General features: G+C 40.0%; 2 protein-coding genes across 7 annotated transcripts in view; both read right to left on the bottom strand.

Moving 5' to 3' along the window:
• Positions 1 to 2,464, bottom strand: part of LOC6535584 — a 59,683-nt gene extending 57,219 nt beyond the window's left edge. The window contains exons 1-3 of the mRNA XM_039375361.2: positions 2,060 to 2,464; positions 413 to 1,026; positions 14 to 94 (exon numbers count right to left, since the gene is read on the bottom strand). Of these exons, the coding sequence (XP_039231295.1) occupies positions 14 to 94; positions 413 to 1,026; positions 2,060 to 2,189 (825 nt within the window). The 5' untranslated portion in view covers positions 2,190 to 2,464. The remainder of the gene's footprint in view (positions 1 to 13; positions 95 to 412; positions 1,027 to 2,059) is intronic.
• Positions 2,465 to 2,605: 141 nt separating this feature from the next.
• LOC120321732 (E3 ubiquitin-protein ligase RNF181 homolog) lies at positions 2,606 to 22,981 on the bottom strand. Of its 6 annotated transcripts, XM_039375367.2 has the most exons (4): positions 22,265 to 22,700; positions 18,118 to 18,135; positions 2,903 to 3,213; positions 2,606 to 2,835 (listed from the first exon to the last, which is right to left on the bottom strand). In XM_039375367.2, exons 3-4 carry the CDS (start codon positions 3,209 to 3,211, stop codon positions 2,701 to 2,703), a joined length of 444 nt encoding a protein of 147 aa, XP_039231301.1. In that variant the 5' UTR covers positions 3,212 to 3,213; positions 18,118 to 18,135; positions 22,265 to 22,700; the 3' UTR covers positions 2,606 to 2,700. The 6 variants fall into 6 exon arrangements, 4 of the variants coding, with proteins under 4 accessions (XP_039231301.1, XP_039231300.1, XP_039231299.1 ...); XM_039375366.2 differs by lacking the exons at positions 18,118 to 18,135; positions 22,265 to 22,700 and adding an exon at positions 12,257 to 12,501; XR_005561443.2 differs by lacking the exons at positions 2,606 to 2,835; positions 2,903 to 3,213 and adding an exon at positions 7,068 to 7,229 and having other exon boundaries at positions 22,265 to 22,981.
• Positions 22,982 to 26,152: the final 3,171 nt, after the last annotated feature.

The following is a 26,152-nucleotide window of genomic DNA, read 5'->3' as shown; positions in this document are numbered from 1 at the left end:
TCATGACACTTACCTCCTTGCCATTCGCGACATTCAGAAGAGCCGAGTTGAGTGAGTTTAAAGAAGTTGGAATCTCGGAAGCAAAGCGTTGATTCTGCGGGAGAAATGAAATAAGATTAGGGTTTCATGAATTTGATTTGGCAGATATAGGTTAACTTATTAGGTATTGAATTACATAAGCCAAATTAAAGTTATGGATTTAAAGATCAAGTTGGTATAAACATGATTCAGCGCTGCTGATTCATATGTAAATCCTGATTTCTAATTTAGCAAGGTTTCTCTGTAAGAATGCTAGCCCTTAAGTCAGATTTTAAAACTAACGTACTTAAATCTTTGAAATCGGGTGAAGAACACTTAAATAAGCAAGTATATACAGATAAAAGAGGAATGGCAATAGTTCAATTTTACTAACAATCTCGACCAGCGGCCGAATGCGGTGTCCGCGATGATATAAGGTGGAGCACCCTCGGCAGTGGGATCGGTGGCACTGCACACAGTACTTCTCTTTCAGCATTCGGTGCTGAAAGCATAAGTTCTGACCCGGCAGTTCGAAGTACCGATCGCCCACTTGCAGTCCCTTGCTGGAAATTGTGTCCTGATCCGTAGACTTGTGGAAAAAGTGCGACTTCAGCACGCGACTGTGATTGTGGACAGCATCGAAGCATCGGCGGCAGTAGAACGCATTGCACCGCCTGCACTCTCCGCTGGCAAGGGCATTCCCGCACTCGCTGCATTTGGCGGACTGGACAATCTCCTCGCTGATCGAGCTGAAGCTCAGCGATTGGTTTGCTGAGTCCGTGGCGAATCGGCGGAAGTAACTGAGGCTGCTGGTCTCACCCAGCACGTGGTAGTTCAGTTCGTAGTAGTCGCGCACATTGGCGGCCGACTTGCTGGCCGGACTCTTGGCCATGATCGTGGGAGGAGCTGGACTCTGGCACACGGCGCACCTTGGATCCCGACGATCGCTCCACAAGCAGCTCTCACAGAGACTATGACCGCATGGCAGTAGAAAGGGACGATAGCTTTCTGTAGGGTAAGAGCACATTAAAATTGGCGTTTCTTAAATTGTTTGAGGTATCGCTATTTTCACAAATCGTACTCCCAAAAGATAAGATCATTAAAAAAATATAATTGTTAATTTCAGAGCTAACTATATAGTTAGGCTATATGCCTTTAACAAATTTGTGCCGCACTGCATAAGTTATATTTTGAACAAATATGTAATTTGTATTTGGGTTTCGTTTTCTTTTTTGCAGACTGTACTTCATACAATAACATCACGAAATCCCGCACAGATGCACAGGCATCTTAAGCAAGCTAATGAATGTTTTGGAAGAAACTTCATGAAGATTTTCCGATTATATTTAAAATTTAAAAATTATTTGCTAACCAAAGTGTGTATTAACAGTTGTTTATCTGCCCAAACTGGTGACTATTTTGTTCCGTTTTTGTAATTTTTCGTGTAATGTTTCCTTATAATGGACATCGCTAGATTTCATACAAACTGTGCGGTTATTATGTGGTGATTCATTGATAAATACGCAAAGATTGGAACTGCGAGGGTTTTCCTTGCCTAAACAAAAACATTTGTAAACATAGACATACATACATATGTACATATATATTTGTCAACTTGAGAACTTATTGTACGACTGTTTAGAAGAACAAGTCAAAGAGAAGTGAAAAACTTCTGCAGTAATGTGAGAACCTCTAGAACGGAACAGTGATGCCGAGCTTGGCTCTGGCTCTGGCATGGTTTTTCCTCGAAATATTTTAATAAACTCAATGAAAGAGTATACACTTTAAAAATAACAAGTAACATTTTTATTAAAGCTTTAAAAGCTTAAATAAATTTTATTTTTGGTTTTTAAAGCCCCTGTGTCTATTTTCTATTTTTCTTGACTGAACTTTTCCCAACTTTCATGCTGGCAACACTGTTCATTAAGAGAGCGGTCATTTGCAATAGCGCATCAAATTCAGACCCACGATCTAATAAGTTAATAATTAAGAAAATCCCTTTAAATGGCGAAGTTCCTATCCCATAAAATAAAGCACGTACCTTCTCCTTGGTTCTTGTTGAAAGAGTAAGTAAAACATTTTGTACATTTTGGGCAGCGCAGAAGATTCTGCAGGTTGGACGCCACAAACTTGCGATCGAAGTGTTTTATTCCGCTGTCGTCGGCAATCATTTTGATCGAGTCTTGGCACGAACACTATACTTTTATGACTACAATTTTATTCAACTCCAGATTATTCCAAGTTGTCAAACGCAAAACATTTTCCCAAGCACGCCGGCAAAAAGGAAGAGACAGATGGTGATGGCAAGTCGTCGATGCCAGTATCGATAAGCTCGCTTCAGGAAATATCGAAGTCTGCATTATTAAAAAATAATGGGTACAGTGGTCCCATTAGATATTGGGTACAGCTCACTAAAACGGCTTCAATAAAAGTGGGACCAGTATTTGATTGGACGCTTAAGTGAATAGTTCAAAAAGGGCCTTTTTAAAAATAATGTACGAATATATTGTTGAATCAGAATGAACTAGGTAAGTATACTTACTTTGCATAATGAACATACACTACCCTTCCCAATAAAATTATTTTCTCCCGTAAGCACCCTTTAATTCAACATACTACAAATTTTACCAAATACCACTGTCCAAATATTCATACAACAAAAGCTCCAATCGAAACCCCAAATCAACCAAACATGGAATCCATGATAGTGTTCTCCCGCTCCCGTCGGTTAGCTTCATCCTGCCGAAACCGGCGCAACTCCTCGTAAACAGGATCATCAGTTTCCAGTTCATAACGACACAAGGGACAGGAGTTCGTCTGTAAGTTGTAAAGTGGGAGATGAGCAATGAGGACATTCTTAAATGTAGAGCTAAGATTTATGTACCTTCTTTAGCCAGAGCAAGATGCACTCCTCATGGAACTCGTGCTTGCAGGGAAGGATCCTGTACTTCTGGCCCTCTTCGGCAGGCTCCTTGCAAACGGAGCACTCCAAGTCTCCGTCCTCTTCCGATTTCAGGATTTCGTGGACTGGAAGCTCCAGAATGGCTCGCCTGGAGGCCTCGGGCACCTCGATCTCCATATCGATGCCATTCATGATGGCCAAAACCTGGAGGCGTTTGAGGTTTCTGGCCAAATCGTTTGCACCCTGTGGTCCAGTGGGTTCATGGCCCAGTTCCTCGAAGTAGTCCGACATGGCTGAAATTGTTGTAGCAGAACGTCGTAGTTGAAAGCTTGATGGAAAAAACCCCAGATCCTAGACCTATGGACATTTATGTATATTCTCGAATTTCCACTCGATTATTTTGTGGCAGGTTACAAATATTCGGTATATATACATATATATTAGAAGTACACCCCAAATGTGATTTTTATTCGAGTTTCTCGTATACAATTGATAACAGTCTATCTGGGATAAAACTCTATTCAATTTCATTTGTTGCAGCAACTTTATTGCTAAGTATCTAAGCGGTCTTTGCATTTAAAACGCTAGCAAGTATTGTGTTTTTCTAGGACTAAAACTCTTTGCTTAGTGGCTGGTAGCCCAGCAATGCTCTTAAAAAGTCTAAAATTACAGGCATACACTGGCTTCTTTGTTGCGTGAGCTTAGGCGAAGTCCACCCAATCAATGGTTTACTGTACTTATTAGTAGGAGCTAAACATTTCCTCCAAAGAATGCGTATCGTAAGAATACATTATTTTGTTTTGTTATCGGTTGAGCTTCATAAAGATGAATATTTGCTGAAGGGTTACTTGAAAAATTCTTGAAAATCCAATATAGGCGAATAAATAAATAGTTGCCTCTAAACTTGTTCACTTTTTAAATTTAAACTAAATTCCATTAAATACTGCAATTTAAATAAAATTAAAAATAAAAAATTCTTTCCAACTGGAATCCCGAAATCAAACAAATAGCAATGCCAGTGCAACGCAAATTGGCCAATAAAAACACAAAATTAATTCATTTTTCGTTTCTTTTTTTGGAATTTTTCTTGAACTATACGAGGTTTAATATTATTCATTTTTAAAGTAATTGATTTACGATTTACTTCAAGGTAGTTACAGAGCTTGAATCATAATTTCTACTCTCCTGTTCTCTCTTCAGGATCTTCCTCTGGCCTCACTTAAGTTTACATCCTTCCTTTGCGATCTTATCGGAAAACTCATAAAGTAGGTATACAGAGTAGTGGTAATTTATGGTAAAATAAAATACAAAATAATAAGAGTAAAACAAAAACAAGTCTTAGGCGCTAGGATTTAAAAATTAGTAGTTTAAATTGCTAGAGAATAAATTAAAGACGCCTGGCGGGGGAGCAGTTGGTAAATGATAAATAAAGGCAGGACTACATCAGAATCTACTGATTTCAGTGGGCTAATTAAAACCAAGAACTATATATATACATATATATATATATGTATATATATGTATATATATGTATGTATATATGTATATATATATATATATATATATATATATATATATATATATATATACGAGTGGTGTATGTACAGAGCTACTTAAAGACAAACGAAACGAATAAGTACACGATTCTTCAATTACTTTAGCGGGGCGAGAAAAACGGGTCGGGGCACATGGATTAATTACAATGCGCATAGGATTTATATAGTACGTAAGGCGGGCCGATTTCTAGTTGGATAAATAAAATCTAAAGAACAATTTCAAGTGATTCAACTTGTAGTATAACTCAGATCCTATAGCTTTTTAGGTTGTACCAATTGAAAAATATTTAAGCTAAATAGTAAGTATATCAAACACTTGATAACAACTTTATACCAAGAGGTTGAAATCATGGAAACCTAATTTTACACGCTCTATCTTTTTCAACCAAAATCGACCCACCCTATTTAACATATATACGTGTGTATAGATAGTTTCTCTATCGTTTACTATGATCGGCTCGCGTTAAGATCTATCACTAGCATATACGGTTAGTTCTAGTCCAGTGCTAAAAGCAGCAAACAGAAACGGCTCCAGTCGGGAAATCCAGATCCCGAACCCTCCTGGCCTTACGTATCATCAGACTGGCTTGGTTTCCTAGGGATGGTGCTATGTGTTGGTGTTTCGGATGCTCTTGTGATGGGTTGGGTTGGCTGTGATGCATGCTCCGTGGCAGATCACTAGTCCGTGATGGAGATCTGCGCATATCCCACCAGCGATCGTTCGTCGGGCACTTCGCCCGGCTGCACGCCGGAGCTCAATTGGAAAGTAATCGTTTTCATCGTTGCACTGGCAGCTATCAGTTGATCCAGATGCGTAGCCATCGGTTGGGTATCCAGCGCGTCAACGAGACCGGCATCTACCAGTTCTGTAGCGATGCCCTCGGCTGTATCCTTTCCCACTACAAACTCGAAGCGAATGTCGTGGAGCTCACGTCGCAAGTTGCGCATGCGCAGGACAAGATTGACTGGTGGCGCTTCGCCGGCGGCTTCGCTGGGAAGTGGTAACTGAGCCATGCCAGCTGTTAGCTCTCGGGTAGCAGCAGCGCCAACTGCAGCTCCAGGTGTCACTGTGGCTGAGGAAACACTATGTGTTATTTCGGGAGAAGGCTCATCCCGGTCGCTGTCGGAGGAGTCGGCTCTTTCCAATCGGTTTATGGGTCTATCTTCGGAATCCGAGTCCGAGGAGGGGTGTTTTCTGCCTCCTGATCCAGAACCGGCGGCTGAGCCACCATTGTCCTCCTCTTCGCTGGACCAAACCCATTCGCCTGTCACCGTGCGATGCAAGCGACCCGAAGCTCCTGGCTGCCGTTTCGCCGCCTTGTGAACCCTGGTCTCCATACTGGGCCCGGATTGCAGCAGTGTCTGGGTGAGATACTTGCGATCCTTGGCCTTCTTGAAGAAGGCGTGCTTCAAAAGCTCACTAGCCGTGGGACGCTTCGATGGCTCCTTTTGGAGGCACTCGACGATCATCTTGCGGAATGTCTTGCCATAAGCCTTGTACTGATCCTTTTCGTCCGCACCCGTGTCCAAGGTGGGCGGGTCATTCTGCAGGGTCAGCATTAGCACCTTCATGGGCGGGTATTTATGGTAGGGTGCAGTGCCCGTGGCCATTTCGATCGCCGTTATTCCAAAGGACCAAATGTCCGCCTTGAAGTCGTAACCATGATCTTGCTCCATCACCTCGGGAGCCATCCAACAGGGTGTTCCCACAAAGGTGTGGCGCACTTTCTGCCTGGACAAATCCCTGCCAGTAGCCAGCCATGCACTCACTCCGAAGTCAGCGATTTGGATGGTGCCATCGTCACCAATCAAAATGTTGCCTGCCTTGATATCTCGATGAATTTGCCCGTTCGAGTGGAAATACTCCAATCCCTTCAGCACTTCCTTCAACACCGTGGCAATGGTGGCTTCGTCGAAGACACCCTGTTTGCAATTAGACGTTCGCATCTTGTGCTTGATGATGTCCAGCAGCGAACCGCCTTCCAAAAGTCTCAGCACCAACCAGAGCTCTTCCCTCACTACAAATGAGGTGTGATAGGTGACTACGTTCTCATGAAAACAAGAGGACATGGCTTGAATCTCCTTGAGCAGTTCGTCCATCGATGTGTTCCACTTCTCGAGGTTAATGCGCTTGATGGCACACTTCTCGTTCCTCGGAATACAGTAAGCACCATGGACAACGGCTGTGGCTCCCACACCAATGACGTCCCTCAGCTCGTAATCGTCCTTGGAGTTTGGCCACGGCTGTTTCTCTGGCGGTGCCGCAGCTCCTGGTAAGGTTGCTGCTCCAGCCACATTATTGCTAGACAGATTGGCAGGTATGGAGGTCATGCTCCTGCTTGCGGTTCCGTTTCCAGCTGCGACTGTGTGTGGTGGTGGGGTTCCCGGACGTCGTCGGTTGTTTAAAGCCGGCTGACTTTGCGATCTTGGGGTATTCCGCGGACGGGGTTGCTTGGATATGGGTGGGGTTTTCTGGGGCTTCTCCTTTTTTATCGGATGAAACTCCTCGTCCTGCTGGCGGTAAATGGCTGGATGCTCGTTCTCCGATTCCCTCTGTTCTTGCTCCTTTTGCTGGACTTTATAGCTGCCCGAATGGGAACTCTCCCTGGGTTCTTCTGACTGTTTCTTTTTCGGATTTTGATGCTGCTCTTCCTTCTTGGCAAAGCACCCAAAGATTCCTGTATCCTTCGGATCTCTTTCTTGGGATTCTTTGCTTTGGTTCTGGTTGTTGTTGTTGGCGATGTGTGCCACCTCTGAAAGTGGAGAAAAAATCAGAATGGGGTGAAGTTAGGGACCTTGCCTTGCTTTATCTTTAAACAAAAATCAACTGATCTACGTGGAAGATGATCAACGAGCTGCTCAACGTTGATTCGGGAAGCTTAAGGAAAATCTAGTTGTGAAAATCAGAATGCAAGGGTGAAATCCAGATGCCGAAAGCAGGGTGTGGAAAGGTATTAAAGGGGCTTCGTAAAAGCCTTGGATTTCAGTGTATGATGAGTTAGTAATCACTTCAATTTAGAATAAAATTTATAAAAATGAACAATTTCTTAAAAATAATTATTCATATAATTGTCACCGAGTCTAAGGATGGGATAGTTTTTGTTCAAGATTTTTTTAAGTAGTTACTTAAATATTTCGAATTAGGTTACATGTGCATTGAATAAACACAAAAGTTTAAAGAACATTTTGCTTATTGTTGGGGAATTACCACGACATGTTTTAAAAATAACGCTCGTTTAATGTTCGACACATGCCTAACTGGGAATTGTGTTCATTCATACCAGCTTTCTTCTCCCCGTCACATTATGCTAAATTTTTCCACGTTTTGCTAATAAGATTTTACTGCATGAATATATTGTGTGGAACACTATCGGTTAACTTTTTCCGCCCTCGACTGTGTACATATGTGCGATCTGCGCTCTCTTAAATTGCCTTACTCTTCGACGCTCAGGCTCTCTTCCAAGCAGCATAAAAAAAGTTCAATCGCATGGAATGAACAAGAGAGAGAGGGAGAAAAGTGTGCGAGCGGGACCAATGACCGCATTGAGCTATTTATAGCAACAAAAAATGACAACAAAAATAACAGAGGTACAACAAAGATAATGTGTGTGGAAATTGTAATTATGTTTTCAGATAAATGTTTACAAATTCAGCTTTCCTTTAATTTCCTTCTTCATTTTGATTACATCGAAAACACGATAAGCTTGCGGTTGAAAACGGTAAAAAGAACAACCGCAATTCGATAACTGTGACAGCAGCGATAAAGAAAACGCGTTTCCAGCTATCGGACGTGTCATGTGCCACTTAATTAAACTAACTAACTTTTTGGACCAATACTAAATGTACTTGGCGAATTTCGCAATTTAACACTTAGGCCAAGTCAAATAAAGAATAAGGGAGGGAAAACAAAAAAATATCTAAATGTTTACACAACAAACAAAATGCGAAGCGAGGGGAGACAGGAAATGGCCTCTAGAACACTTGGCAACCAAAAATAAAATTAAGAAGGCTAATTTGAGCAGAAACCACGTTAGAATGGTTGAAAGGAAAGCTAAGATCGGCTAATTTTAACTAATACACTTGCATATGCTTCAATTTATTATAAAAATCTATGATAACTTTTGCAGTCGGAAAAAAAGGATAGGTAAAGCCACTAACTTGACATACGAAGACAATTTAAATCCTCAAAACAAAAGCAGAAAATCATAAAAATCTAAGTAAAAACCGGTTGAAATCAGATTTAAGGCAAATAAACTCAATGACAAATATGATTTTAACTGGAAAGTTTGCGTAAATGCTTTTATTTATGCAGACAAATTTCATAATTGATCAATAGCAAGAGCGGCAGGAGAAAGGGAGAGAGAAGAGAGCGCGGGAGAGTCACACGATCATGTGCATCTGATAAGCATTGTCACACGACTTCACACACACGCACACACTTGGAAGTTCAATAAATTTTCATTAGAGCTTTATTGATTTCTCGGCAAGTAAATCAAAACAATTTACGCTAAATGCTGAAGAAATAATTACACGATTCTTGTTGCTGCTACTTCTTTTTTATTCTGCTGCACGCCAGCGCGAGTGTTGGTTTTTGCTTTTTCCAGCTTCCTTGTATTCCGATTCGTATCGTTTCGTTCCGTCCCGATTTGTCTTCGGCGTAGCGATCGCTTCAAATGCCGCGCAACAAATGAGCGCACAAAAACAGAACAACAAACGCAATGGCAATGGCAAAGCCAAAGCCAAAGGCAGCGCAGTCGACGTCGTAACAAGTGCGCCAACGGCTTGTGGCAAAAACAACAAGAATAAGAGAGAAAAGCAAAGAAGGTCAAGTTATGCGAGCATAGGATACCCTACCACCAAATAATTTAGTGTAAGAGCTAGGTTTTCCAGTAGTCTGCGGATTTAAAAGGTTTATCTAGCTTTTTTAATCAAGATCTCTACGATTGTGGGGTTAGTTCTTTGGAATTTCCTTAAACCGCACTACTGAAGGGTATTAAATGAGTGTGGAAAGCTGCAACTTGAAGTATACAAAAATATATTTATTGAGTAAATATCAACAGCGGTAAAGAAGGGCGGTGGGGCGGAGGTGTTGGTGGGGCGCCGGTCTGCTGTTTCACGAAGAAGAGAATGAGGAAGGAGAGAGGTAGAGAGCGCCAGTGAGAGCGGGTTAAGAGCCGCACAGTGGGTGCCATAAATAAAATCAGCTTTTACCATATTAGCAATACGACGTTTATAAACAAAGAAAACTGTTATTTAAAAACACGAACTTAAAAGGACCAAAGATGAACAATTGAATACCTCAACTTATTTATTATTAAAAACGAATAGTATAATAGCTCAAAAATCTATAAACTACTTTTTCTACATTCCACATAATTTGCATGTTGAATAGGCGATGCCGACCCACTGCCAATTGCACAATTTGTAGGGTTTTCCTTTTGTTATCCCCCACCAATTTTCCCTTGTGTACTCGGATTTTATCAGCTCTGACGCGCACGATAAGTTAAAAAGTTTCCAGCGGCAATAACAACAACAAACGAGAACAATTAGCAACAATAAAGACCCAAAGTCCCCAAAAGTGGAGCATAGATACAGCAGACATATGTGCTTTCCATACCGCACCCAGATACAAAAGTGGAATCCAGTATCTCACTCTCTCGCTTTTACTCTTTTTCCATTCCGTTATCGAGCTGGGTAAGATAACTGGGTTAACATACTGGAAGGGGGTTCATTTGTGGGGGGAAGCCCGCACAGTCATCATGGAAAATTCGTAAATTGCATCCACAACAGCCCATCCATAAAACCCAGTCGGACATCTACATAGATACAAAAGTATCTTTGTATCTATTGCTTGATTATGGGATCGTCAGTTTGCATTGGCCATAGCGCTAAATTCTTTTCTGCTCTGCATGAAAATGCGCCATGGTCGAGCGAAGAAGAACGAAGACGACGACTGAAGACTGAAGACTTATAAAAATAAGATATTCGCACACACACAATACTGATACTGATTTTTGCGTGGTCTATTTATTTTTAGAACGTCTCTGTCTCGTTTGCTATTTGCATATAATTTCCAATGCAGTTCGGCCATGGCAAAGTGTCTCGGTGGGCGGAAAGGGGGCGTTTTGGGGCTGGCGAACGCAAAAAGTGATCGTCATCACCGCAGTGCGTAAAAACCCAAATGAATCGGAAAATGGAAAGCAGCTCAAGAGAAAGAACCAGGGCTACACTCTATGGTTTATAGTTATCTTATACAATATTTCAAGTTTTGTTAAGTTAGCATACTTCAAGCTGTATGGTAGTACTTTGATTGGTTGATACTGAGGATTGGTAAGGTATTTGGTAACTCTCTTACTTAATAGTTGAAAATGTAACATTGCGATTTTTATTTGTAACAATTCAGTATTATTATAACTTGAGTAACTTTTGTGGGTCTGATGATTAGTAGTTCATGAAAATAAGACCATGGTCCTAATTAGCTTTAGTTTGTTTCATTCAAATCAATTAACAAAACTTTCCACACAGCTAATTACAAATTAAGGTATACTAAAGCTGGCCAATTATCCGAATGATTCAGTTACCTAATCACCCCACAATATAGCTAATGGATCCTCATTAAGTCAGGTGATGAACACACATAAATATCCCATTCCCTTAACACATTTTCCGTATATTGCACTCTGCGTTTTGCAAATATGCGACAGCCTTAATATAGAGGAATCAGATAAATTTCAAAAATACACGTAAGTGTATTTATAAAACCGCTCGGTGGAAAGAATTCAACGACATAATTTCAATATCGACACACTACGAGTTGCTTGAACTTTGCAGATGCAATATCGCTTCGCATTAATTGTTGACACAGTTCGCCCTGCACTCGCGCCCAAGAATGAAACACTCTGCGCAAATGACTCGGTTCTGTATCTTTACTATGTATCCGATGAGTGGATGAGTGCGCTATGAGTACTAAACGGTACGTATGCCAAGTGCCCAAGTGACTGTTTGTTTAGATTAGATTTTTAGTTTGGCCGATGCCAGCGACTTTTCGGCACGTCATGAGGAAGAGTAATTGATTTCTGGTTTTCGCATTTGGTTGCTGTTCCTATTCGGGAACATAGTATTTGCACTGGCATTGATGAATTCATATGGCAAACTCGTTGAGATCTTTCTTGTTCTGGCTTTCGCTGTTGGTCGATCAATCAGCATGGCGAAAACATATTTTAAACGTTTACAGCATATAGTTTAATTCACAGAATATAGTAGAAAATGAAAAATTAAAAAATACATTGTATTTTGTTAGACCTCAACTCTCCTTACTTAGTAAGTACTTTTGCTTTGGAAGTTAAGCAAATCCTAAGTAAATTATAAATCTCGAGACATTTTTATGAGCTTTTTGTGACAATTATTTTTTAATTTAATTATCCTGAACCCGACTGGATATAAATCACGAGCAGAGAACGGGGATCCCCCTGTCTGAATTCAGTTTTGGCAATTTAAGTTGGGTTGCCAATGGAGGCGCACAAATTCGCATTTAAAATTCACGCTCCTATCTATCAAATAGGTATCATTTATTTAGCTATTTGCATAAGGCCGTGCACATGCATTATTTTTGGATTAGAAAATGACAAATGCGAGGCATGTGGGAAATAACTTTCGGCGATAACATGAAATTCACATTAGTTGGTTAGCCCAATGTGTGGATTGTGCTTGTGATTTTACTGAAAATTTGAGTGTCGTAATGGTGATTTATGTAGTTTGGTTTTCGAAATTTTCAACCCACTTTGTTTGAGGCACGCTAAATTCAGCAACTGCATTTTGTCTGGTTGTCACTTTTAGTAGTCCTGGAATGTTTTCTAGTTCTGGTTGTAATGTTTTTAAGGCAAGATGTTCAGCCGCAGATGTAGATTCGATCACACACGACACTCGAAAATGACTGAGTTGAGTTATCAACGGAACTGCGATTGGGATTCGATCCGATTGCAGTTCCAAATCGCATTGCTCGCGATCGCTGAGTGGGCCGCTCCTCCAGCGCGAAAATCACAAATTCGACTGAACTTCACAAATCGTTGTAATCAAACATTTAAAATGAACAGTTTTTTTCGTTTCGTTTAGCAATAAACAACAATAAAATTAAATGAGCTCTACAAATGGCGGAACACGACGACAGGCAGCCGGCAGAGAAGCAATAACAACGATACTATAGGAAAACGCCGTCGTCGCCGATCGACGAATAAACGTACGAAATGTGCGAAATTTCGCCGCCTCCATCAACGCGTTGGCGTTAGTTAGTAGTAGTTAGTGGTAGTTAGTATCCGCCTTTGTATCCCCATCTGTATATTTCTATCTGTATCTGTAACACTAGGTGTATCTATGTCGGCTGACGTAAACTCGGATTTGCCGGGCTTTATTGCGAAAGCCCAGCGATAAGTAATATTTCTGAGTGATTGCCCTGAATTTCAACTAAAATTAAAATACCTTTGGCAGGGGATTTTCGGGAATTTGCATAGGCGGTGGTTCCTATTTCCGTTCTAGCGGGTTCCTCAAGTTTCGTTTGATGCGTATCTTAAAGCTACATAGTTTCATAAAATCAATAAATCAACAATTGATACATTGCTACATTGATACATTGGATACATTGAACGCATTTTTCATGGGAAGCTCTTTTGTGAATTTTCTTTTGATGTTTTGAGCTAAGATCTATCGTAAATTCTATAAACGTAGTCTTTGTTTTTACAAGTAAGTACTAGGATGTATCTGTAGATGTGGTAAAGTAAAGTAAAACTTCTTTTTTCTTATAGACGTCTTTTAGCCATGTTTACCCAGCTATTAGCAGCACTGTACCCAAGTAAATCTTCTTCGTCAGAGAGACATGGTATTATTATTTTAGCAATTCGCATGCGCCTTATAGGATGTGTATTTTTAAATTCTTGTTTATAGGCAAAGTGTGGTTCTTTTTCCTACTTTTTGAGTTCATCTTATTTTGAACAAGTGAATTTGTTGTATCTAAGCCAACAAAGCTTGAGAATCGAAATGTGTGAAATCTGTCAGGCAGTGCAAATCGTAAATATATCTATAATTGTACGCTGGCTTACTTTTTATGCGCACCGGCGATTCGAGTCAAATGATCGAACGCCCTCAAAAAGTTTCGACACTCAAAGAGCGCAAAAAATGGCCAAAAACCTGCGATCTAATTAGCGGCCAATGTTATTCGACACGTGTGTGGGCGGGCCAATGGTTGAACCCCATTCCCAAACCCAAATATTCCATATATACTACTCACAGTACTAGGCGTTGGTCATAAACATTGAGAAATTTTCTCAGATGACATCGGTGACATCTAAATGAGGAAAACTCATGAATGACCACGAGCTGGGGCTCGGCTATAGTGAATGAACCAAAGCGAACCTATTTAGTATAGTAAAAACTACAGTGGATACATAAATGTATATTTGGATGTGTATATACAAGCAGCTACAGCACTAGGAAAATTAATAGCAAAGTATTCGGGCTATGTGATACCGATTAGTAAAAGGCATTGATCAGTAGGTATGAATACTACGGTCCATTTACTTGTTTTCTAACTTATTTAGGTATCTTTAAAGAGCATATTTGCTTTAAAAGTCAGGTAAGAATTAATTCCATTATACCATCGACGTATGTACGAGCACCTACAAAAGATATATTTTAAAAGTATATTTAAATATGTGCCGCGCACCAATTGACGCGGGGTTCGAGATACTTTATACATTTGTATAAACAAATGCGCGTATATTTCTTAAAAAATTCTAAATATTTGCCATGTGCCATCCCCCATAAGCGAAATCAATGCTCACATGCTCAGTTCAATTTACTGGTCACCATGTGATTTCTCCTCACTCGGTCGATTTCTCAAGGCAAGGACGTTTGGGACTTTTGCACTTGCAAAGTTTTTTTTCGCAAATTTAAAAACAGCAGTAAATAAATTAATATTCTTGAACGCAAATCGTTTTGCCGTGTTCGAGGGTATTTCAGTTCAATGAGTTCAAAGAGCTGCTCAAAAGCAGGAAGTTAATGTTTTGGGAAGACATATGAATTATGGCACATTATTATTCAAAACTAAAACAAGAGAGAACGCTATAGTCGAGTTCCCCGACTATCTGATACCCGTTACTCAGCTAGTGTAAGTGCGAAGGACAGTTTTTGGCGGTTTGTGGGCGTTAGAGTGGGCGTGGCCAAAAGTTTTTTGGCAAATAGATAGAAATTTACAAGACTAATACAAAAATGAAAAAATATCAAAACATTTTTCAAAAGTGTGGGCGTGGCAGCTTTGGGCGGTTTGTGGGCGTTAGAGTGGGCGTGGCCAAAAGTTTTTTAGCAAATAGATAGAAATTTACAAGACTAATACAAATATGAAAAAATATCGAAACATTTTTCAAAAGTGTGGGCGTGGCAGCTTTGGGCGGTTTGTGGGCGTTAGAGTGGGCGTGGCAAAAAGTTTTTTTGCAAATCGATAGAAATTTACAAGACCAATACAAAAATGAAAAAATATTAAAACATTTTTTAAGAATGTGGGCGTGGCAGTTTTGGGCGGTTTGTGGGCGTTAGAGTGGGCGTGGCAACCTGAATCGACAAACTTGCGCTGCGTCTATGTCCCTGGAGTCTGTATACTTAATCTCAACTTTCTAGCTTTTGTAGTTCCTGAGATCTCGACGTTCATACGGACAGACGGACAGACGGACAGACGGACAGACGGACGGACAGACGGACATGGCCAAATCGACTCGGCTATTGATCCTGATCAAGAATATATATACTTTATATGGTCGGAAACGCTTCCTTCTGCCTGTTACATACTTTTCAACGAATCTAGTATACCCTTTTACTCTACGAGTAACGGGTATAACTAAATGAGCCGTGTTAATTGCTCTTTTGTTTTATTGACAGAGACAGCGAGGCTTTGTTTAATAAAAAAAGACAGCAAATTAAGCATGTCTAAAATGTCTGGATACATGTAGCGATCTTTTGAGAACTCAATTCTTTTCGTGAATAAATACAAATTTTGTAAATACGAGCACCATCAATTTAAGCCTTCTTCTTCCAAAATCAATAAGTGGAAGTCTCACATGGAGGGCATAAAGAAATAACTTTACGTTTTAATGCCCATATGTACCTAGATAAGCACGAGAATCTCATATGTAGTAACCTTGCCACAAGACACAAAATCGAGGGGCTTAATGGTGCCCCTGAATATGCATAAAAATGAAAGACATAAATCGTAAAGCCGAGTCGGCGCGATGACAATGCCTAAAAATAGCAATCGCAATTGAAATGTCGTTCCATATTAAGCGTGGAGCCCAGTGATAGTTTCGTTCTTTCTCTGGTGGCTAAATTTAAATCTCTGAACGTCACATGAGTGGGTAGGAAACGGTGCACGGATCGCACAGTTCGTATACTATACTATACTATACTATATACTTTATAATGCGGAATGGGGGAACCTCTGCTTCAGTGCAGAAATGGTAAATTACAGAGCGACGCAAGTTCAAAGTCAAAATAGTAATTGAACGCTCGTTGGGAGGAGGAACCAGTCCGCATGTCAGTCAGTTTAGCATGATCGTGGCGATGCTGATGATCATCATGTTTCCGCCGATCGTACAAGATCACTATGCCAATTTGTTGTTGTTTTTCCGCTCGACCGAGCATGCAAACAAATTAAGACTGAGGGCGCCGTGCCCCGACTAGCGAAATTTAATTAGGATTGCCTCACTGTTCCCGCTTTCAGTGCACTGTGAGTGCTGTTTCGAATTGTTTTGTGTGATTATTCCATGTGAAAAGCGTTCCTGCTCCTTGGATTACTACATTTTCTGCTCCAATGAGCAAATCACCCTTAGCATCCGCAGTCCACGTAGTGTAACGAGGTACTCCAGGACTACTGTGAATACACAAAAATGAAAATCGGCAGTGATCGCTCTACAACGAGCGACGAAGTTATCTAGTCATTTTCAAGAGCTCTTCTTGTTAAATACTATCGAATTTTTGAGTAATACACCTCTAGCAAGTTATGTAATGCAATGGGAATTTTCCCCAGTGTATGACTCCGTCTCTGCCACCGTGTCTTTTTGCAACTGAAACGCTTTCAAATGCCCTCCCACACATTTCCGCGTGCTAGCAGTGAGTTAAATTGAGCGATTAGCGCCGAGCAGAACGTGACCCACCGGGTTGATTTCCCACCTCCCCAAAAGCCCGAAAAACCCCACTGTGCCTTCTACCTATCTCAATTTAAATTCGATTGCAGATCACCATTTAGATTTCAGTTTCGCCGATTGCATTTCGCGCTAATGCGTTTCGTCTGCCGAACGAGCATACTTCTGTACTTCTATAGAAGCGTGCTTTCTTAGTGACTTTATTATGAAACCCCAATTGCGATGACTAGTTATTGTGAAACTAAAACATTCGTGAATCACGCTACGGAAAACCTCAATGCATACAACAAAAAAACAAGAGAGAACGCTATAGTCGAGTTCCCCGACTATCTGATACCCGTTACTCAGCTAGTGTAAGTGCGAAGGACAGTTTTTGGCGGTTTGTGGGCGTTAGAGTGGGCGTGGCCAAAAGTTTTTTGGCAAATCGATAGAAATTTACAAGACCAATACAACAACAAGAGAGAACGCTATAGTCGAGTTCCCCGACTATCTGATACTCGTTACTCAGCTAGTGTAAGTGCGAAGGACAGTTTTTGGAGGTTTGTGGGCGTTAGAGTGGGCGTGGCAGAAAGTTTTTTGGTAAATCGATAGAAAATTACAAGACTAATACAAAAATGAAAAAATTTCAAAACATTTTTCAAAATTGTGGGCGTGGCAGTTTTGGGCGGTTTGTGGGCGTTAGAGTGGGCGTGGCAACATGAATCGACAAACTTGCGCTGCGTCTATATCTCTGGAGTCTGTATACTTAATCTCAACTTTCTAGCTTTTGTAGTTCCTGAGATCTCGACGTTCATACGGACAGACGGACATGGCCAGATCGACTCGGCTACTGATCCTGATCAAGAATATATATACTTTATATGGTCGGAAACGCTTCCTTCTGCCTGTTACATACTTTTCAACGAATCTAGTATACCCTTTTACTCTACGAGTAACGGGTATAAAAATGAAAAAATATTAAAACATTTTTCAAAAATGTGGGCGTGGCAGTTTTGGGCGTTTTGTGGGCGTTAGAGTGGGCGTGGCAACCTGAATCGACAAACTTGCGCTGCGTCTATGTCCCTGGAGTCTGTATACTTAATCTCAACTTTCTAGCTTTTGTAGTTCCTGAGATCTCGACGTTCATACGGACAGACGGACAGACGGACATGGCCAGATCGACTCGGCTACTGATCCTGATCAAGAATATATATACTTTATATGGTCGGAAACGCTTCCTTCTGCCTGTTACATACTTTTCAACGAATCTAGTATACCCTTTTACTCTACGAGTAACGGGTATAAAAATTTAAAAAAAAAACTAAAAACATGTTTAAAAAAATGGGCAAAACTAACTAACTTGAGTCACAAAAAGTTAATCTGCACTTTGAACTAAGAAGCCAGTTAATGCTTGCCATTTACGTCGAATTTTTTTGCTCTATTTATAAATATTAAATTTATGATCCCAATGTTAACTTACCAGTTTTCCTCTTAAAACCTGAAAAAAATAAAGAGAACATATTAGAAAAGGTTAATTTAGATAAAGTTTGAACAAATGGTTTCAATGGGGGTTAATGAAAAACTATTGCACAAAAAATTCAAATAAATAATACAAGATAAAGTATTCTTATTTTAAAATAATTTATTAATCGCTAGCAATTTATGTGAAAATCTATATCAACGTTCATCATGTAAGAGATCAGCCAAGCGAACGGCCAATAATTTTCAAGAGGGGGCGCCAAATAAATAATAAATAAAAAATAATTAGAGCACATAAATTTTGATTTGTAAATGTGCGAATAATTTATTAAGTCTTTTCCCCTACTTTTGTTGGCGGGCATGGAAGCAGCTAAAAATAAACGAGTCTCGAATGTGTAGCCACAAAACTTATCTTCATGCCAATAAATATAAACTTATCCCGCATGCAAATAAATTATGAGCAGCCGATGGCCACCAGTGCAGCATTGCATCGCCATGCCACCGATTTTTGTGCCAGTCGTGGGGGTTCTTTACGTGGTGGAAGGGCGCAGGTGTGGCACCTGTTGCCACCAATTAAGCGAATGGCGTTTAGAAATATTAAAATGGGACCGACCAATAGGTTGGCTAGTTTCTACCCAACTGCTGCCAAGGAAATTAAAATGTGAGCCAATGTCGCCAGAGAGTATAGTAATTAAATGCGCAAAATGTCTCAAAATGTATTTTTTTCTGGGAATTTCCCTATTATGGTCTTGGAAGTAAGCCATGGCGATATGTGCTAAAATCGGATTTATTGACGTCTTTGCCACATTTTGGTGACGTCTGGGCTTCGATACTTCTAAATAAATATTGCCTTAGTCAATACAGATGGTTCGTCCTCTTATTTACCCAAAATAAAGAAAATAAAGTAAAAACAAAACTAAATGAATCCCAGTAAACAGACCGAGATACCTTGGGATAAAGCTAACAATCAATTTCCACTCTCTGGCTTCAGTTAAAGTTTTTAAGTCAGATAAATGGGTTTAGTAACCTCAGACTATGTATCTTTTAGGTAACCAGTAATTTTAGAGACACACATCAAAATACGCAAGCTTTAATCGCCAACAACTATATATTTTCCAAAACAATAATCAAGGCACAGTGCTATTTTCTTTACGAACAGTGATATGGCTTTTAAATAGACAAAACAGCTGCGCACTTTAATAACTTGCCATAAATTATAAACAATGGTTATGCTGCGTATTTCCCACATACAATAATAATAACAAATACCAGGGACCAAAAACAGGCGGCACGTGCTGTAAAACCCATTAAAAACATTTTCTAGCCGCATAAACAAGAGCAAAATAGAAAATTGTGAGCGCATTAAGTTCGAAATCTGTGTGGACAACAAAATGACATGCAAGACAAACAAAATGCGCTTAAGTGTATGACATATGCTGGGATTTCAAACGTCCTCATAGCAAATATACAAAATATGAAATGAAAGTGCGTGGTAAATGCAAAAAATCATCTAATAATTGAGTGATTTATGGCTATAACAGGGGCCATAATGGCTATTTAAGCGAAACCCAAACAAGGCATCATTTCAAATACATTTTTCTAACACATTAAGTTGCTTGTATACCCTTTCAACTGTGATTAATCTTATCGCCTGATGGCTTGCTCACACTTATTTATATTGGGCCCCATCAACTAATCGTACCTCGAGTGCCACTAAATATAGTACAAACTGTCGGAGTCTGAGCCCCAATAGAACTTGCCTCAAATGCCATAGAAACAATAAGAACCAATCAAAAGAATTTCCAAAGTATGGTTTCTATTGGGAAAAAGAGTATAACTTCATTGTTAAAACTGAAATATTGCCAGGGATTTATTTGCAGCACCTGTAAGCGTCGTGCAAATCGGATTGGCATAGATTACGAGTAAAATTAAATAAAATTAAAATTACTTGTAAATTGCAAAAAAAAATTTCGAGTGGACATGGAACGTTGAATGGGTGGAAGTGTGAGTCGAGCGAGTGCAAGGCAAGCAATTAGAATTGGCGACAATTGCACGTGGTTCTCACGATGTCACATGGCCAATAGACCACAATGGACTAATCTAAGCAATCATCGACGATGGGCACATCGAGCATAAATTGCCGACACGGGATGCAACTAATTAGAAACGCAAATTGGCAATCGGCATGGCATTTGCCACTTGGGCGGACAACAGGTGTAAATGGCACGATTATGGCACTGTGTTCATGTGTTCATGCGCCTTAAAAGCCCGTTGATCAATCAAATTAGCAGCGGTTTCCAAATCCCAATTCCAATGTTTAGGTTATTGGTTTTAAATTGCCTTTTTATTTGCCACAGCCACGCGACTCTGCCACGCAGCTGGCATGTGAAATTCTTCGGCCATTAGAGAGATGTATTGGACCATACCAAGCTTGAAATTCTTTTAAGTCGCACATTTGATGATTTTGACACCTGCCTTACTATCTCCAAATTGTTTAAAAAAATTCTAGTAGTTAAGATGGGTTTTCTAAAACAAAAGCATTAACTTTTTGAAGAGCTTACCAAGTAAACCTAGAAATTTGTCATATTTTAAAAAGGAAGATAGTTGCTTTCGGTAAAGGTGTTTATTGTTGGGCTATTTGTTTTTAATTCTCGATTTGCGTTGCAGAGTAATAGTTTCAAGTAATCGTTGTTTTTGGCAGTTTGCTTTCGTTAATTGTGTAATCATTGGCCGACAATTAGCGTATTGACGCAAAAGAGTAGGATTTGTGTAAACTAGGCATATACTAAATTTTTAGCAAATCATTTTCATTTTTTACATAAGAGTGATTCTATTGATTGTATAAATTTTTTTATATTCAAAAATCATTTGTTCAATTTAATCAATCAAACTTTACCATTAGAAACATCAAGATTCTAAGATCCTGTATCGGATCTTACTAGTGGCATCGTATCAGTTTAAAGCCACTATTCGAAATATCCGACTGAAAAGATATTTTTTGAAGATAATGGTATGACAATCACAAAGGAACTTCCGCGTGGATCACAAATTGAATCTACCCTCTTAACTGAAATTATGGTTAACCTTCAGGAATTAGTGTGTGAAAATTAACCTTAGTGATGTGTACCGACAAAAACTAGTTGCAATAACAGCCGGCGGCAATAAAAGATGATAACACGCTAAATGAATGCATATTGCATAATCTTTCTCTGCCTGTCCGTCCCTTTCGCCGAATGCAATTGAAAATGCAAATTGCGCGGGAATTTGAAAGAACAGCCTGCTGCACCCACAACTGCGAAAATGCCCGAGTGAAATGGGAAAGTAGAAAAAAAAAATCGCCACTAATTGAGGACCCGTCCATTTGAAGTTCGTATCAATTAAGAGAAATGCAAGCAATTCAATCAAGTCGGGCAGTGTCGTAATATTGCCGGACGCGAGTGTTTCCAATATGCTACGCGTGTGTTCCAATTCCAGTTGAGGGCACAGCAGCGGTGAGCGCAATTGTACTTAATATTTGTTCTGGAAATTTCTTGTACCTCGTGTAATTGAAAAACGAATGCATAATGTAATTGATTGGTAAGTATAAGGGTTCATTTTTAGATAACGACAATTTAATAAAATGTTTAGACACCTCTGAAATGAATTTTAAAAGATCTTTTACTACACGAAATTTAAATGTTGATTGAATAACATTACTTAACAGAATCGTAATAAATAAATACTCTTTGAAAATGCTTTTAAACTACCAAATATATATTTTTAAAAGTATTACTTCTTTACTAACGTTGAAATTAGTTTGACATATTAATATATATATGACGCACCCTACTTATTTGACCGCTACTGTAACTGACACGCATAACCTCACACAAGCACAGTTACTGAGTCACCCTCGCTCGCACTCGCGTTCTCTTCTCACTCTCTCACGCTCTCTTTGGCACAGATGACAACAAGCCGGTATTTTCATACAAATTTTCGCAACGAATGAAATGCTAGAAAGCAGAAGGCTACAAAGCAGCTCAAACTCAAAAAATCACCCAAAACAGCACAGAATGAGCAGCATTTGTTTTCTAGAACCAGTTGCAAAATCAGAAAAATCAAAGAAATGTGATTTTCGGGGGTGGGGTGGAAAGAGAGGGACAACCAACCTGTTTTCCCTTTGCAAAATCGATGAAAAACCAATCGCTGAAAAAGTAACTTCACACGGGAACGTATTTTGCACCGATTTCGTATTATTCACAAATTGATTTTCTGACTTTCGGCGCCTCCTCCACTTCTCTATGCAACTTTTAGTTGTATTTGTTGCGAAAAAATTCCACTGCTCTCTCAGCGTGACGAAACGTTTTTTCGATGTTGTTCTTGCTTTTGGCTGCTTCGCTGGCAATTCACCGATTCACTGGAGTATATTCGCCATCCGGACTATCGCCAATATCTTCGGGGGATATTTGTCGGCTGATTTCGTTCACCTTTCGAGTGAAAATTACACGAAAAAGTCAAAAAATCAGCTAAGCGAAGCGATTCGACGGCACGAAATAAATATACAACAAAAATTCAGCTGCCGCACGGTCCGTTCTCTTTCGTTTCAGCGTTCCCTTTCGCTGTTCCCCGTTTGTTTACCATCTGTATCCAAAAAGCTTGACATCCAGGGCCCTGTTAAGCGCATATGCTGTTAGGCTGAGCGCGAAATTCAAATTCGTACTAAGTGGGAGACACAAGACAAGAGGCAAAAATAATACTGATCAACTAGGATACATATGAAAATTGAATTATAGGAATCCATTAGTAAGGGTATTATTTTAATTATTTAATTGATATCTAAATATGTTCATTAAAGGGGATGATCAACATGTTTACATATGTATGTATTTGTATGTTATAAAATTAAAGAAAAGTAAAAAACATGACCATTAAAAGGTAGTAATTTTAAGACTTTCCTTTTTTTATTTAATTTTAATAACAGGAATCATTTAGAAATCACCATTTTAGATATTCAAAGAAATATCTTGTTTGAAATTATTTAAATATTGCTTTGAAAAATCCACTAAAAAAGTTGATCGAATTGGGCGATATCCTAAACAAGTATTTTATTCTGGTCTTCACTTATGATTAATGGACATATTTACAAGATAAGAAATAAATACCTAACTAGCAAGCTTTGCTGCATCACCCTTTCCGCTCAAAGGGAAAAGCGTTTTAAAAAGGGAAGCTTGAGTGCTGTAAGACCCCAGCAGAATGTTAGAGCAATGTTACACCTCCACCCACCGCCTCCCACTTATGTAAGCCGGGAGTGGGTCTAGGTCAAGGTCACAGGGGCCGGTGCACGCCCTTGACAAGCCGAGCAGCCTCCGAACCGAGACCTATGTGCTCCAGATTATTACATAATAGGTAAAGGATTACGGCGTGGGAGCTGGCAGTCTTAAAGTTGGGAGCCTTGCGAAATTAAACAACTTTCGGGCAATCATAGTCACTGTCTATCTGGGGACTGGGCGTTTTGGGTCTTCCGCAAATGACCAAATGACCAAAATCCAATCAGTCAACGGTCTGCGACAACGTCTCTGACAAAAACCAATCAACTAAGTGTCCGAGCGCCACGAATTAGCATAAGAAAGAAAGTCCGGCCGAGACTGCAGGGATAATTCCGTCGGCGAAGCGCAGGAAGTGTGGGTTTTGGTCCAATGACCACTGGTTTGAGCCATGAAAACCGTTTAGTTCGTAATGAAATTTTACAACCGAAGGGCGCTCGTAAAACGGCCACGTCAGCCGTTTTAGTTGCCTGTGGTTACACCACCAGAAAATTACTTATATTATTAACAATAAATTGATAATTAATAGGGTACAAGCTAAACAAAAACCTACAAGTTAAATATACAAGTTGATCTTAATACATATTAGTAAAATCCTAACAGATGTTTACATATAAAAGAAATAGTAAATTTAATAAAATAAAATACAAATATTATATGAAAATCTTTGCTAATGGAGTAGATTTTTAAATTTATTTATTTTTATAAAGAAGGAATACATTTTTCTTTTTCGTGATATGACTAATTATAAACATCATAATTGGAAAATATTGTAGCACATTAAAAAGATCACAGTTTCTTTACAAGGCGCACTTGACTCAAGATTTTTTTCTCAGTGGCCCTTCTTTGGTGTGCCTTCCCTATCCCGTTTAACCACAGCCCCAGTAGTCTTGGGTTCCCCTAAAATCGGAGGACCTCACCCCCAACCACTTCTACTTTCCACACGCCACTTGTCTGGCAAGTTTGACTTAAGTGCAGTTTTAACGCTGCTTTGTCCGTTCAGCAGGGGCACGAACGACGGCCTCCGTGGCCGTCCGTGGATGCGGAAGTGGATACTGGAGTACGGCGGACACGGGGGAATTGGAGGATTCAGGGTAACGGATCTGTTTGCCTGCTCTGTAAGCACTGCGAACGTGTTAACTGCAGGTGTTTGGCATTTGAGTTACGTGCGCACGCAACAAATGTGGAAAGTATTTCATGGGGTATGGGTTAGCTGGGGGGCAATTTCGCACGGGTTTAGTGGGCCGACGAGGGATAATTCAACACAGTGATGCATATAATTAATTGTCAGCTGCTGGGTGCAGTGCATTTCATCCCCAAAGTTATGGCAAATCCGTGTGCGCCATAATCCATCATAACAGGGCATTACAATAATGAGGGGATGAGTAATTGGGATGGAAAGTGGAAGTGGGGTCCCCTATAAAAACTCGAATTAAAGCAGCAGCAAGTGGGCAAATTTTGTGAAATTACATGCATTATATATTTAAGACCTAATTAAATATGAAATAGATGGAGACATTACATACTGTTGTATTACTCTGTAATTTTTAATTGTATAGGCTTTGATTCAAATAGTTTGGCATTAATGGCCTTCATTTGCCAGACATCAGGGAAAGTCCCTTCTTTCTTCTAGGGAGAAGGACCCTATAGGATGGACCCCAGCTAATGGCCTGGAATGTAGTAGCGGCTCATCCGCACAATTGCCACAAGACGAGTCCTTCAGTGCCGAGTGGCAAGTGGCATGTGGCATGTGTTTGGCACACACTTCTGGCTCCCCACCAAGTGCCATCCGGCCGACCGGGATACACCAATTAAGGCGGAGGGATCATTGTTGTGCGACAAATTAAACCGAGGGGTGTGGGGCAGCCGAGTGATGGATTTGACCAGCAAACAAGGCAACCAAGGGGCCAGTGGAGCGGGGTTTCGTTATGAGAAACGTGCCGCTGCAACGCGTGGCTCTCATAATGCAACCAATGATGCACTGGTGTTGCGCCACTGAAGTTAACAAGTACAGAACCAAGCCTCTGAAATGGACCTTTCAAATATTATTATAAACGTGTCCCTTCTATTTGTAAAGTTAGTTTATTTGACATTAATTTAGTACAAATAGTACAAATTAATTACACGATACAAACGATTTCAACGCTGCACAATATGTAAAAGCAAAATATATTAAATATTCGTGGTATTAAATATACAAAAATATTTAAATATCAATATATATATGACATGCTATATCAACTTCAAGATTGGTGTACACTAACTTGGTTAGCAGCCCATTGGGCAACACTGATTGAGATTCGGGATCCCATTGCATCGGCTATGGATCCTACTAAATGCAATCAGTTTGAGTGCTTTGATATATTGTCCAATGCCGCAAATGAAAGCGTGACTTGCACTGCAGAGAGCTTTTAAATTCTACGGGCTACCATGTGCCACTTGAAGTCGCCTCATTTGGCAGCCGCACACGTCCTCGCACCACCGCCTTGACCCCCGCAGCCGATCCGCCCAAGGAATTTAATTTCAAGCCGGGCAAGTTAAGAAATAACCCGACAAATGTCATCGTTGTACACGCAAATAAAATGCGTGGGCTGACAAACAAACATTTAGCCAATTTAAATTAAATCAAATTAAAAAGGCTTTAAGACCTGAATAACAGCCATGACTTTGCTCTAGTTACAATATATACTTGTATGCATTTCGTCCGATTTTTCAATAGCACCCTAGAGTAAG

Source organism: Drosophila yakuba, chromosome 3R, assembly GCF_016746365.2.
Source record: "Drosophila yakuba strain Tai18E2 chromosome 3R, Prin_Dyak_Tai18E2_2.1, whole genome shotgun sequence".
Taxonomy (NCBI): Eukaryota; Metazoa; Arthropoda; class Insecta; order Diptera; family Drosophilidae; genus Drosophila; species Drosophila yakuba.
Note: the sequence above shows the minus strand (reverse complement) of the source record. Positions and strands in the feature narration are given on the sequence as shown.

Excerpts from the sequence above, each read along its gene's own strand:
- LOC120321732 (XM_039375364.2), bottom strand. The coding sequence starts at position 12,290 with ATGCAGTTGCTGAATTTAGCGTGCCTCAAACAAA. Across the intron at positions 7,230-12,256 it reads TTTAGCGTGCCTCAAACAAA|AGGTGGCACACATCGCCAAC; the intron begins GTGGGTTGAAAA and ends CTCCACTTTCAG.